This window comes from Patiria miniata, unplaced genomic scaffold, assembly GCF_015706575.1.
Source record: "Patiria miniata isolate m_02_andy unplaced genomic scaffold, ASM1570657v1 HiC_scaffold_9, whole genome shotgun sequence".
In the NCBI taxonomy this organism is placed as follows: Eukaryota; Metazoa; Echinodermata; class Asteroidea; order Valvatida; family Asterinidae; genus Patiria; species Patiria miniata.
Window position 1 is genome coordinate 6,523,307 of NW_024037076.1, and position 12,815 is coordinate 6,536,121.

The 12,815-nt window shown below is 39.8% G+C and overlaps 1 protein-coding gene across 1 annotated transcript in view; it reads left to right on the forward strand.

Moving 5' to 3' along the window:
• Positions 1–9,893, forward strand: part of LOC119720586 (WD repeat-containing protein 31-like) — a 31,022-nt gene extending 21,129 nt beyond the window's left edge. The window contains exons 5-9 of the mRNA XM_038190318.1: positions 90–258; positions 3,128–3,269; positions 5,052–5,208; positions 7,439–7,508; positions 8,404–9,893. Coding sequence (XP_038046246.1) covers positions 90–258; positions 3,128–3,269; positions 5,052–5,208; positions 7,439–7,508; positions 8,404–8,500 — 635 coding nt within the window. The 3' untranslated portion in view covers positions 8,501–9,893. The remainder of the gene's footprint in view (positions 1–89; positions 259–3,127; positions 3,270–5,051; positions 5,209–7,438; positions 7,509–8,403) is intronic.
• Positions 9,894–12,815: the final 2,922 nt, after the last annotated feature.

The following is a 12,815-nucleotide window of genomic DNA, read 5'->3' on the forward strand; positions in this document are numbered from 1 at the left end:
TCTCCAAAACCTCTTGCTGAATATTGAAAGATCTAAAAGAGTTGATAGCCACAAATTACAATCATGTTTGCTCATTGTCAATATCACAGGAAACGGCAAGCTGTGCTCTGGTTCCCGTGACAACTCGGTGCGGCAGTGGGACATTAGTACCGGCCAGTGTATCAACCAAAGCATCATCCCACGCAACCTGGTAACCCACATCAAGTGGATACCGGGGGAGAGCATGCTAGCTCAGACTAGTGAGGATAAGTGCTTGAGGTAGGTAGTTCCTATGGCCAATTGAGACAGATTACCACTAGAATTCCATCAGAATCAGGACATGAGTTGCAGTAACCGCTGCTATGTATATCAAATTCAAACCGACCAACAGACCTTGACAAGTTGTCAAGCACAGTTGTTGAGTGGCAATATGCCCTCCGGGTTTAAACATAAAAAGAATCATTGGTTGTTTCTGCACCTTTGCCGAATCAGTCTTTGCTTTCGTTAAGATTTTTTTCCCCAGTCATTTTGCCCATAGCATTTACACGTTCTTTGTTCCCGGCACTTTGGGCACTAAAATCAAATTGATTGCCTTCATGATGTCATAACGAGTCATGTGACATCACACTGAAGGTGCATATTTTGAAGGACTATATCTACAGAACTACAGGTCCGATTTGGTTAAAAGTTGGTACCGGTATGTACCTAGACCGGGATGTGTTATAGATGAAAATTGAAGTGACGTCATGATGATGTCATCCCCTGACGTGACGTCATACTAAAAGTGCATAATTTGAAGGCCTGTATCTACAGAACGACAGGTCCGATTGTGTTTGTTTTCAAAGATAAATGTAGTTGATATCTGTAAACCTTTTTAATTTTCAAGGCATTTAAAGCATTCAATATTGCACAAAGTTCAATTTAAAATAGAGGACTATTTGGTATCAAATATATATTATATAAATTGAGGTTTAAGGTATCATCTGGGGCACAAGACCAATGCTCATAGCCTCTGCTATAAGTCACTGTATGACTGCTAGGCAGCAGCCTACTGAGTAAATGCTAAAGCCTGTAGCCCACTTTGGGGGACAGTTGCCCACTGTGAACAAGATAGCAAGATATACAGACAAATTTGTCTGGCCAGAGAACTCTTCAAAATGGACTTCAAACTATTCACTTCTGTAAGGTCAGAGGTGCATACACGAATTCAGAGACTGTACAATGGTGCATACATGTATACATATGGACACTCACGATACTCTCAAGAGGAAGAAAATGTTGTGTGCAAATTGCACTTGGGTAGCATCACTTGAACGTTTTGTTTGTCATGAGCCAGGCGTAAAATGGCTGCTCTAATAGCAGACGTCATTCATTCTTCATGATTCTTTCCCTTCTTTATCAATATATTGGCAAAAATAATGCAAAAGTAAATTTCAGAACAAGAATTAATGAGAAAATGATTTTAACTTTGGAAAAGTTTGCAGTGTTTACCCTTCTGCCATCTTGAAGTCACATGATATTAAGCACAACTCGTCCCGCTCTGGTCAAGAGTACATTCTCCCGTTCTCACGGGTCATACATGTACTCTTGCTATTTGTGCAGGTGTATACTCATGTTAACGTTAGTGACTCGCTTGAATGCAGCATATAAGCATTTTCAATGGTAATTGACATTAATTTGAAGCAACATGCAGGACTATAAACAAATCATTGAGGCAATAACAGGTGACTCATCTAATAGTCATTCAGATGCTGAATGACCTCCTGAAACAGAATAAATCAAGTCAGTACTGTTATATTACACCTAGCTTCAATCTGGTAGCTCTAGATGTACTCCCCGTTATCTGCATTTGTGTCACTTCACCTGGCGTATTTGGTCAGCATCTTTATTTATAATGCTGTTGGTATTCATGCGTGATTTCCTTGCTAATGAATGAGGCATTGTGCAAACATTTGCATTGGTCTTACCAACCCAAGCATGGTGAGCCAGCTATTTGCTGCGGTGTTCTTAATGACAGACACTGTTTATTTTGAAAAGTTCAAGATGGCATGACAGTGTTTGGCTTTCTTAGATCATTAGACAGACAGATCAAGCCTCTGCCACTGGAAATAATATTATGTTGAGATACCAAAGTCAGATAGTGAAATGTAGTGCTGGTTGATACGGAGAGCAGTAATCAAGTCGATAAAAATATCCAAAGTCAGTCACAAGTCTCATCACAAGTCCCATCACATGTCCCATCACAAGTTTATTTTGAAGTCCATTAAATACAAACTGTTTAACTAATTAATACTGAAAAGAAAAGAAGACAAATGTCTGCTTTCCAGTATGTGCTCTGGACAGTATTTGTCATTGATCGTTCCTTGTTACAGTGAAATCTCGATAAGTCAAATTCAGTTTTGCTGTACCGAAAAAGTGCAAAGGGAAATGAGGCAGAGACGTTGAAACCCTGCGCACAGTTGTGACAAAAACTTAGTGTAAATATGAATCTGAGCAACAGTTCTGCGTGAATGTTTTGACCGTTAATCTTTGGACAATTCATGGACTTACGACTCGAGTCTATGCTGAATTACAAATGAAGTTTCCTGGTGGAATTCTCTATGTATGTATGTATGTATGTATGTATGTATATATGTATGATAACTCAAAACAACTGTTAAGTCAAACAAAGAATCCATCCATTCAGTAGTATAACAATGATATACAACCCTGCCTAACTCAAAACTCTGCTGAAGTCAATTTTTTACCTGTTCCCGTGAGGTTTGACTTATCCAGATTACACTGTACTTTTTACAAATATTTGAATCTATTACTTGATGGGGTTAGTACTTCATGAAATTTTTTTTGAGAGAGACGTGATCATCTGTTTTTTGTTTGGTGAGAGATATACACACTTTTTTTGGTGTCATAACTGGATACCTCTATTGTTTTCTTCTGAATAATACCATTTTCAGGTGAAATAATTTCCCAGGGTACCGTTATTGATACCACCCCATCTTCACTTTGACAAAGATTTTTCTTTATTAAATTGGTAGATTCATTTCCGCGTTTTTACAATGTTCCTATGTGCCTGTAAGTGATGGTTTCAATTTGACTGTTCTTTATTTCAATGTGACGTAATTTGTATGGTATTACTGTTGCAATGCAGACTATGGGACACTAGGACGCTTACAGAGGCCCATGTGTTTCCCAAGAAGCAGTATATTCAGACATGCTGTGATGTCAGCTCAGATGGCAACTATTGCCTGACGTCTAGTAACGGTGTTGGAGGCCGAGGATGTGAAGCCACGGTCAGTATGTCTGCAGCACTCTGTAACTGCTTTCTTCCTTCTTGTGAAAAAAATCCTGCTGAGTGTGGGCACTTTAGGTCTATTGTCTTTCCAGCACTCCAAACACCATCCCAGAATGTTGCCTTATGTGGTGCACATGGACAAATCAAAGAATTTCCCAAATTTCTTTAACGTTAAATTATGGTAAAACAGTTACTGTAGATATTTTTTACTTGGGGGAACATTCAAAGGGGTCACTACACACTTTAAAATGAATATCAATGTGAATTGGTCTCATAACTTTGTATCAGGTCAGTGCAATGAGCCACATTGCATGTACAATTTCTAAAGAATTATTTTGAGCTTGCCGGAATGCCACTTCCTGTGAAATTTTGGGTAAAAAAGTTTACACTGACATGCAAGGCTCTGGAATAGGAAAAAAATATATCCAAGTGCACCTGGTCTGCACCACATACATGTAGAAGACCAAGTAGACTTATAATTATTATTATTATTCTGGTTTATTAAAAATCCAGTGTCTTGCAGCCTTGCGGCTGAATTGCACATGGTTACAAAGATAAAATATCAACATTTGTAAAGGGCAGTAAATACATTTAAAAGTGGGCACAATACGAAATATTTACTTCAACATTAAAGTTAAAATGTAAACAAAACTTAATAAAAATTGGCAACAGAAAATCTGGCGATAATGAATTACTCAGTGAAACCACTCTGAAACATACTATCATACAGGTTGAATTGGCCAGTTTTACTGAGAATTTAAAACGTTGATGTTGTAAGGGATGGGGCTATTTTTAAAACGATGAGTTTTTGTCCAAAGAGTAGTAATGCTCTTAAAATTCAGTAGATTTCTACCATGGCTTTCAAATCTGGAAGGAGGGAATAAAGACTCGGTGCGAGGGTTGCACTGAATGTTTTTTGCAAAGCTAAGACAATGATCTTCTCTCCTAATGGCTAATGTATCAAGTCTACAAGCATCATCATAATGATCATATTCCCATCCTAAGATAATTTTGCAAACCCTTTTTGAATTTGTTCAATATCACTACTTTGGTCGTTAACCCAGAGTGCCAAATAACATTGCCGTATTCTAACACCGGTCTAATGTACCCACTGAATGTAACTTGGGGGTTCCTCCCTACTGAATCCAAATCTTTTCAGCGATCGAAGCATGAAAAGTCTTTGATTGGCCTTAGCCAACATCTTGTCGACTTTGGGTATTCCATTTCAAATTGTTTTGTATCCAGAGTCCCACTATTTTGGTTTCTGAGACAGTACTTAATAAGTCACCTGCCATAGTCAAATTACTATGATGACAGCTTTTGGATTTGTTGAAATGAACTTGAAGAACCTGGCACTTACAAGGGTTTAACTTTAAACAGTTATTTTCACACCATTCACTTAAGCCATCTAGGTCTCTCTGAATATGTTCCTGACAAGTGCTAGTTGAATTTACAGCAAAATGTCAAATCGTCCACATACTTCCAATAATTAGAATGAGAATCAGCACCAGACTAACCAAATAATGGTTAGTTGATATAATGTCAGTGATACCAATTGGTAATGTAAATTATAATTAACTTCACATTTTGGCTGAGCTAATGGGGTTATCAAATTGTTGTAGATTTTTCCTAAAGAAATGACAAAATAGGGTATATATAGCATTTTGTGTGAGGCCCCACAATGTGGGAGGGCCTGGGCCCAGTAGGCCCCTGCATTACTCTGCTACTGGTCACCAGTGACTTGACCTGATTTGACCTCCTTGTTTCCCCATCCTTTCAGTTATGGGACTTGCGAGCCCACTCACTGGTAGCGGAGTACCAGGGACATCAGCAGACAGTAGGAGGCTGTTGCTTCATTCCTAGTATGTACTCTAAACAGCTAGTAGCTACATGTTCCAATGATGCTACAGTCAGGATATGGGACAGAAATACATGCGGTAAGTTTGGGTTTCTAACAATCATTAACCCTGACTCCCCAGGCCTGTTTGCTAGGATGTAGCCTCAATCCTGCGAAATCCTTCAATTGGCCTCATGGGAAAATAGCATGTAGCCTCAATCCTGCAGATTCAAGCGGCAGTGACTGTCAATATGTTGAGGCTTGGCCAGTGACATACTAGAGCAGTACGGAGGATTTCAAGCATAATCCAGGCCTATATTTATGCATGGCTGAGCAAAAACAAGACAAGGTCCGGCCCAAGACCTTGACAAAGTGCATCCTACGAAATCAGTAACGCACTTTTGTCATGTATATGTAACCTCAATCCTCCTAATTCCTCCACTTTGGCAAAGAGGATTTTGAAGGATTCAGGGCGGTTAGGGTTAATAATAAATGTCCAAGATCCTTGAAAATCCATCAAGAGGTGTTTGAGGATTTTCCAGGATTGAGGAAGGTAAAGCCCAGCTGCTATTACTTTAGTGTGTTGGGTGACAAAATCCACCTGTGCACAGCTGAGTGGCATTTTGTGCCCATACACTCGTGAGAGCCGTGTGCAAGACAAATTGTCATGCTTCATGAATGCTTTGGTTCATTCGCATATGGCGCGAAGTTCACACTACTGATTTTGTAATAAATTTGCACGAATCCAACCTGAGGCATCTGTGAGTGTGCACTAGGCATGCAGTAGCAACGACGTTCCGAAGTCTGTGTAACTCTCTCTCTGTAACCGTTTAGAGGGTCCTTGTGCCTAGAGTTGATTCCAAACACTGTTCAATATTGGGCTTTTTGCCCTTCAACATATTTTATAAACACACTCAATGATGTCCCAAGTGATTGTGAGAAAATTCACAAACTACTCCAGCTTACTAGTGCAGACGTCTTACCACTCGACCACCGGGCTTGCCGGGGTCAGCTGGCTGGTTAGAATATGATATAGCAGCGGGTACCGCAAAATTCCATCATAAGATGGAATTTTGCATTGGGTTGATTTAAATTCAATATTGATTTTTTTGCCCTTCATCAAGAGTGAGCAATACAGTGACATGAAACTGTGTAATTTCATTGGTTGAGGGTTGGTCACATGACGTCCAGGCATTTCAGTTCACTCGTTTTCTCTGGGTACATCACCATGTTTGTCCTCGAGACTTTGATATCTTGTCATCCCTGCTGCTTTGCATGACACGATCAAATCAACAATGTGAAAATCATACAAAGGATGCTATAGACTCCGTGCACAAGTACCCTCCTCAACGGTTAGAAAGAGAGAGTTGGGGGAGACCACTGAAACAGATGTTCAAATGTGTTTTTATCGCCTGACGCTGACGCAAAGATGCAACTGGATTGTGCACACTCAGAATTAAATACACTGTGGGTAAGCGGCGTTCGTGGTATGTCCGGGTGTGGTGTGACGAAAGTGGTAAAATATGCAATCTACTGATGGCATGCGCAGAGTTCATATTAAATTAATGGTAGTTGTCATTGCTAACTACGGTTGTCGTGTTTGGCAACCGGGGATGCTGTTTCAAATAAATCCAGGCAGTGAGTGTGTGAAGCTTCTATTAATTTGACTGCATTTATTCAGAATTAATTGCCATAATTAGATGGTATACAAATATTGAGTGGCTCAGCGTGGAATGGGAGGAATATTATCGCAAGGTAAAATCTGGACTTTTCCATTTCACGAGGCGAAGCCGAGTGAAATGAAAAAGTCTAGATTTTACCGAGCGATAATATTCCTCCCATTCCACAATTTAAAGCCACTCAATATTTGTTTTATATAACTGACATATAGATCCTTGTCATTTGATATATATTTGAACTTTTTTCTATACAAAACTGGAAAATGTATTTCTCTCTTCCAAACCACCCATTCACGAATATGTTTGAACCCAACGCTGTAGCGCTGGCTCTTTGGAACAATACGCGCTACGCGCAACGCTGAACGCGCACACCAGCATGCATTTGCACACAAATACCGCGTCATGATCCTAACTGTTGAATAGTATTTCCCATTCCCCATGGGCGGATAGTACTTTTTGAGCCGCGGCATGAATGGGAGCAATAACGAATGTCACATGATGTGAGTTCCACCAATCAAATGACAAGGATCTGTATGTCGGTTATATAAAATCAAACAGTGCATAGATAACATTGAACCATTTATTAATTGTGTCTCTGTTTGTAAAAATTGATGTTACTGATGCCACCCTTTCTCTTGTTTTTGTATGCAGCATGCATAACTGTACTGAATATAGCTGGCTTCGGATCTCTCACTTCTATAGCAGCAAATGTAGATAAGAGGTGAGTTAGTCTGAAGATTACATGTTCACGTGTGCAGAGCCACACTACGAATATCTGATATATGAGCATGCAAATTGTATGCCACCCCGTGCGATGGCCAATTGGAGTCGACTCTAGAAATTGTGACATCTTTTCGAGCAGAAATCCGGCCTAAGCTGTTGATTGGTCAATTGGTTGCCATGTTTTTGTAATACAACAATGGGTTACCGAAGACCTGATAGAAGGCGCCCGCTGAATGGTCAGCATATGGAGGTCAAGATGCAGTCTTGTTTTGCATAATTCATCGCCAAATTTGTTCGCATATCAAAGACACATGCTTTGCAAAATTTTAAAGTTGGCTACAAAAAAATTCTATATAACGTGTTTCCACTGCTAACAAATCATGAATGGATAACCATTTTGAACAAAGAAGCACTTACTGTAGGTTTTCCACAATTTTTTTAATTGGGTGCACAAGGAGATTGTTACACAACAAAACTTCAAAATGCTCCCCAAAACAGTATGAAAATGATGCTTATAATATTTTATTGAAGCCTGTTTTTTTGTGGGTGTCGTCTCATTTGGAAAGCTCATACATTTTCTAATACCAAAAACCCCACAAACATGCAAACTTTTAAATTATCTCATTATGAAAGGTCTTTTAAAACAGTTTCCTGATGACATAGTAGGATAGCTTAGTTCTCAGAAAACAAATTAACTTTGTGAAATGTTTGTTCCTTGAAAAGATGGGTTCATGTCGATCTCCCTCTACAAAATTTCCAACATAGCTCCAAAAGCAAAGACGTACCAAAATCTTTTATAAAAATTTTTGGAAGCACAAATGTTTGTATTACTCTAAGGAAAAAAAAGCACTTTATAATGTCTCTGATATTCGTTGCCTATATATTTGTTTCAGTATTTGTGTAGGCAGCACCACCCCCGGAGTCCATGTAGCAAACCTACTAGAGGAACCTGAAGGCACGTTCCGCTTCATATACACCGCACAGTACTAACCTTCCATGGCAACCACTCGGGTAGCCAGGGCCTCGCCTGTGGTCAAGAGTACTATTGGCATTAGCCTTGTAGGCTGTTGTTGGGAGTCAGGATACTAGCTGAGCTTATTAAGCTGGTTGCCGAGAAACACCACTGATTGTATCATAGCACAATGGAGCTGGTACTCGTGTTCATCAGTCACTGTAGAAATATACTGTCTGTGCATGCACGCTTGCAATGTACTTGACTATTCACCTTGCCAATGCCGATTTTGGTCGATTGCCCAAAATGTCAGAATGATGAGGACCCACCAGAACTTGTTTATACCCTTACAAAATGTCCCTGGGCATATATTCAAACAGGGGTTAAGTTAATAATTCCTTGCTAACCTGTTAACTTGCTAGGATGAGGATTATAAGCAGAGTCATGAAGTCTGGGTCTGGTCGCTGACATTTGACCAGTCGTCCTGTTTTTGCAAAGCAGGAGCTTTTGAGCGCAGCAAATTTGGAGCATCTCTTTAAGAATCAGCCCTGCAGGCAATCTGCCTCCTGTGCATTGAGGCTCAGCTGCCTGGCAGCTATCACAGATTCCTTGCTGTTTAGATGCTAGGGTATGATAAGGAATTCACAGTTGTAGTAAACAGGGTCCTAGTGTTCCGATATTTTGCTAATTTTTCAAAACATATCCTTAACTCGAGCAGTGCCATAAAATAGATGAAGTGTTATCAAAACGGGATAAGGTCTTCATTCGACATTTTCTGGCAGATTTTGACATCCTTACCAAGGTGAGTGGTGGTCAAGTCATCCAAGTTTTAAATTAAGTAGGGACAGGAAAAGCTGGTCACATGATCATACAATGTGTTTCCTTTTTCTCAAGTGACTCTATGAACAAGTAACTATCCCCCTTATCAAAGAGAGAGATATGATGGGCATTTGAACACCCTTGCTATACCGCGGGCACAGCATCCATGCAAAGATATACTCGGGTGAAAATTGGTCATGCATACTCCACAGCATATGCATGCAAACCAGCGCATGTACAGGGCCTGCATAGTGGAGCTGTTGTAAGCGATCACCCAGTGCAGTCTACATTTCTGCTCTCTGTCCACATGGACACTGATGGCGCTTTGAGACCATTTACAAGAGCCCCAATAGACCTTTAATCATGCTGTCACCATTTCAGTCATGTTCCCTGTAACTAATAACATTAACAGTACTGAATGATAATTTTTTTGTGCAAAAAGGAACCAGACTATTTTTCCTTTCGGCCTCGCTTATTTGGTTACGTTAATTTGAATGGGAACAAATCAAGCAGAGATGAAACTGGCATATGGCAAAAAAATCGGAAAAAAGGCCGAACAAAAATATGTGTCCGAAATCTGGGCCGCGCTGCAGTTACACACATGTACATGCATGTACATGCATGTACAATACACTTCATGCCCAATTTCGGGACACCAACTCCTGCTTTATTTTCGATTCAAACAAAATTTTACGGTGAAAAAAAAAATGGTCAGTGTTTTCATTGCATAAATCGCCTAAATTATGGTTAGAGTAATGGAGTCATCAACAGAGAAGTTCACTTCTTACTTGAGAAAGTCGAGGAAAAAGTCTGAAAGACAAGGGCACCATTCATGGTGCTTCAATCATGTCCATAATTCAACCACACAACTCCACTACTCCACTGGCATTCGTCCGTGGGGAAAAATCAGGCATTATCATCTTTCTCTTCTAACAAATGCCAGTGAAATGTTTCGCTAATGCTCTCTTCACTATCCTCGAGATAATCATCATGATTTTTAAAGCATTGCATTTTGTACAACTAAACCTGAAACCTCCAAAAATCGCACAACATAATGATTTTATCCACTGGATCATTCACAAGGCTACCCGTTCCCGACCGGCCATGTGCTAGCAGCCGGACGGTACGGTGCGGTACGTACACTGGTACCATTGCATATCATCTTTGTAGATATGCACGCGCGTGCGACACAGTGATTTTTTCATGTCACCTGTCAATGTTTAACCTTTTGTCCAGCCGGAAAAGGCTCCTATCAGTGTTATGGCCTGTGTTTCTACCGTTGAACACTCGAATAACGACTGGTGAAAGAGATTAAAACTACATTCGCGATGATTTTAATGTGCCATTTCCATCGACTTTTCATCGACTTTTCTTCGAAATTATGATTGAAATAAAATGACATTTTGTAAAAAAATCGTTACAAAATAAAATTTTGTGGGACACATTGTAAGAAAATCGGAAATTTCGTTAGAAAATTTAAAAAGTCGGATTTCCGATTAAAATGTGAAAAGTTTCATCTCTGATCAAGATGGCCGCAACATGAAAATGGTGTATGGAAGGGACACACTGTGTGCGTGTGTTGGTTCATGTGCGTATGGTGCCAAGTATGCACAAGTCATTTGATTTTTGATGTACTGGTACACGGTACACAGACCCGTAGCATCTTTGCGTGAGCGTCAGGCGTCAGTGGCAATATGTGTTGGAATGTCTCTCCCAGTGGTCTTCCTCAACCCTCTTCTTTGTAACCGTTGAGGGGGTACCGGTACTAACGCACGGAGTCCGTAGAGCAAATTTAGAAGACCTGACAACCACTCTAGCACTCCTACCATTTTCGCTTTGGCTGATTTGATCGGCTCAGGGCACTGCTAGGGTTAAAGAGTACCTAGTACTTCCATCCAGATAACTTAGTAGCTTTTTTATCTCCAACAAAGTTGGCTTTTTGTTTGACTTTATTGTTCCTGTAGACTTAAACTTTGTTCCTTTATTGATTTCTTGAGTTACACGTACAATTGTACTGAGTCTTTTGAGTTCAGTTTTAATATACAAATGTTCTACTGTATTCATGTGGCGTTTTTGCTGTATTCTTCTCTGCACAAAGTGTAATCAAAGAGCATAAAACAGTTGTTTTGTTTGAGTTACTGTTGTACTTATCAGACACATTCATACAATACAGGCATGCAACTGTAAATTCACACACACAAAAGAGGAAATTCCAAAATTCAGAAGACTTTTCACAGTGATTTTCTTTTTCGAATGGCTGAAACGAGAGCTTAGCCGATCCGTAGAAAAGTTGCATGCCTGACAGTATGTCAGGAAATATTTGGCCAGTGGGGAGAAAGCCCCGCCCCCTATTTTTAGAACACTTACGTATCATTGAAAATAGTACTGTTTTGTAAATTTGTGTGTTTTTTGTTTATTTAAATTCCTGTTATTTGAAAAAAAGTGTATTTTTTAATTAAGTATAGACAGTATTTGAGATGTATTTTTTTATTCACTGTTTTTTAGTTCACTATATTAGTTTGCGCCAGGGTTGTTGGTAATGATGTTTTTCCCTATCTGCATTGCAGTTTGGTTCTTTTCTGCAAAGTCAGCTGGGTCTTACAAATTCTGCTCTTTTTGATGTGTTTTGCTTTTCATGCTTGTAGCTTAGAGAGGAATGGGTTCAAGATACCACATATTGTTGAAAGTTTGGCTTAATTGGCAAGTTTGGCTTAATTGCAAGCTTCAGCCATTTGAATCATTTTTGATATTGACAGGTTAGCAACCCACATAGGAATTATGTAAGTGTCTTTGTATGGGGTCCAATCGTAAGACGTGTAAGTACCACCTGACCATCCGGCTTTTCCCATGATCGGCCACCATTGCTGTAGGCAAGCGTTTGGTTAGCAACTGAGTTGTGCATTGTAAACTAGACGTAAAATAACCACAAATTCTTTATCAAATGGTCACTACCTGTGCTGTGTGTGGTTTTGCCATCTATCACCGCTATAAAGGCTTGCCTACTACCTACTGCACCCTGCTCTATATTATCTCTGCTGCTACATTGGCAATGCTGATGTAGGCCGGGTCACGTGGGTCAGTGACGGAGCCCTATTGCAAGTGCAGCTGGGCTTTTTGTACCCATATGATGTGCTAAGTGAGATTGTTATACCGTATGCTTGGATACTGTCTTTGCACAATGAGAACTGCAACGTCACACGCTCAGTCTCATGTCTGGCAGGACATCAAAACCTTCAGTTATCAAAGGTTACATCACAGTGATTTAATTGCGCCCCTTGGGTGTTAAAAACGTCATATCCCAAATCACAGCATTCAACAATTGTTAAATAGAGGTAATTCAAAGATGCAATGACAAAGAGAGGCATAGACAGGCCAAATCCACTGCTTTGTTTAGATCTTTTGTGTTGAGACTCACTCTATTGTTTTGTTTCGACAGTATTACCTGAGGACGAGTAGAGCACAGTACTGTACTTAAATTGTTGAAAAGACCATGTTTTGAAAGGAAACCATTGTATCTCATTAGAGATTATTACG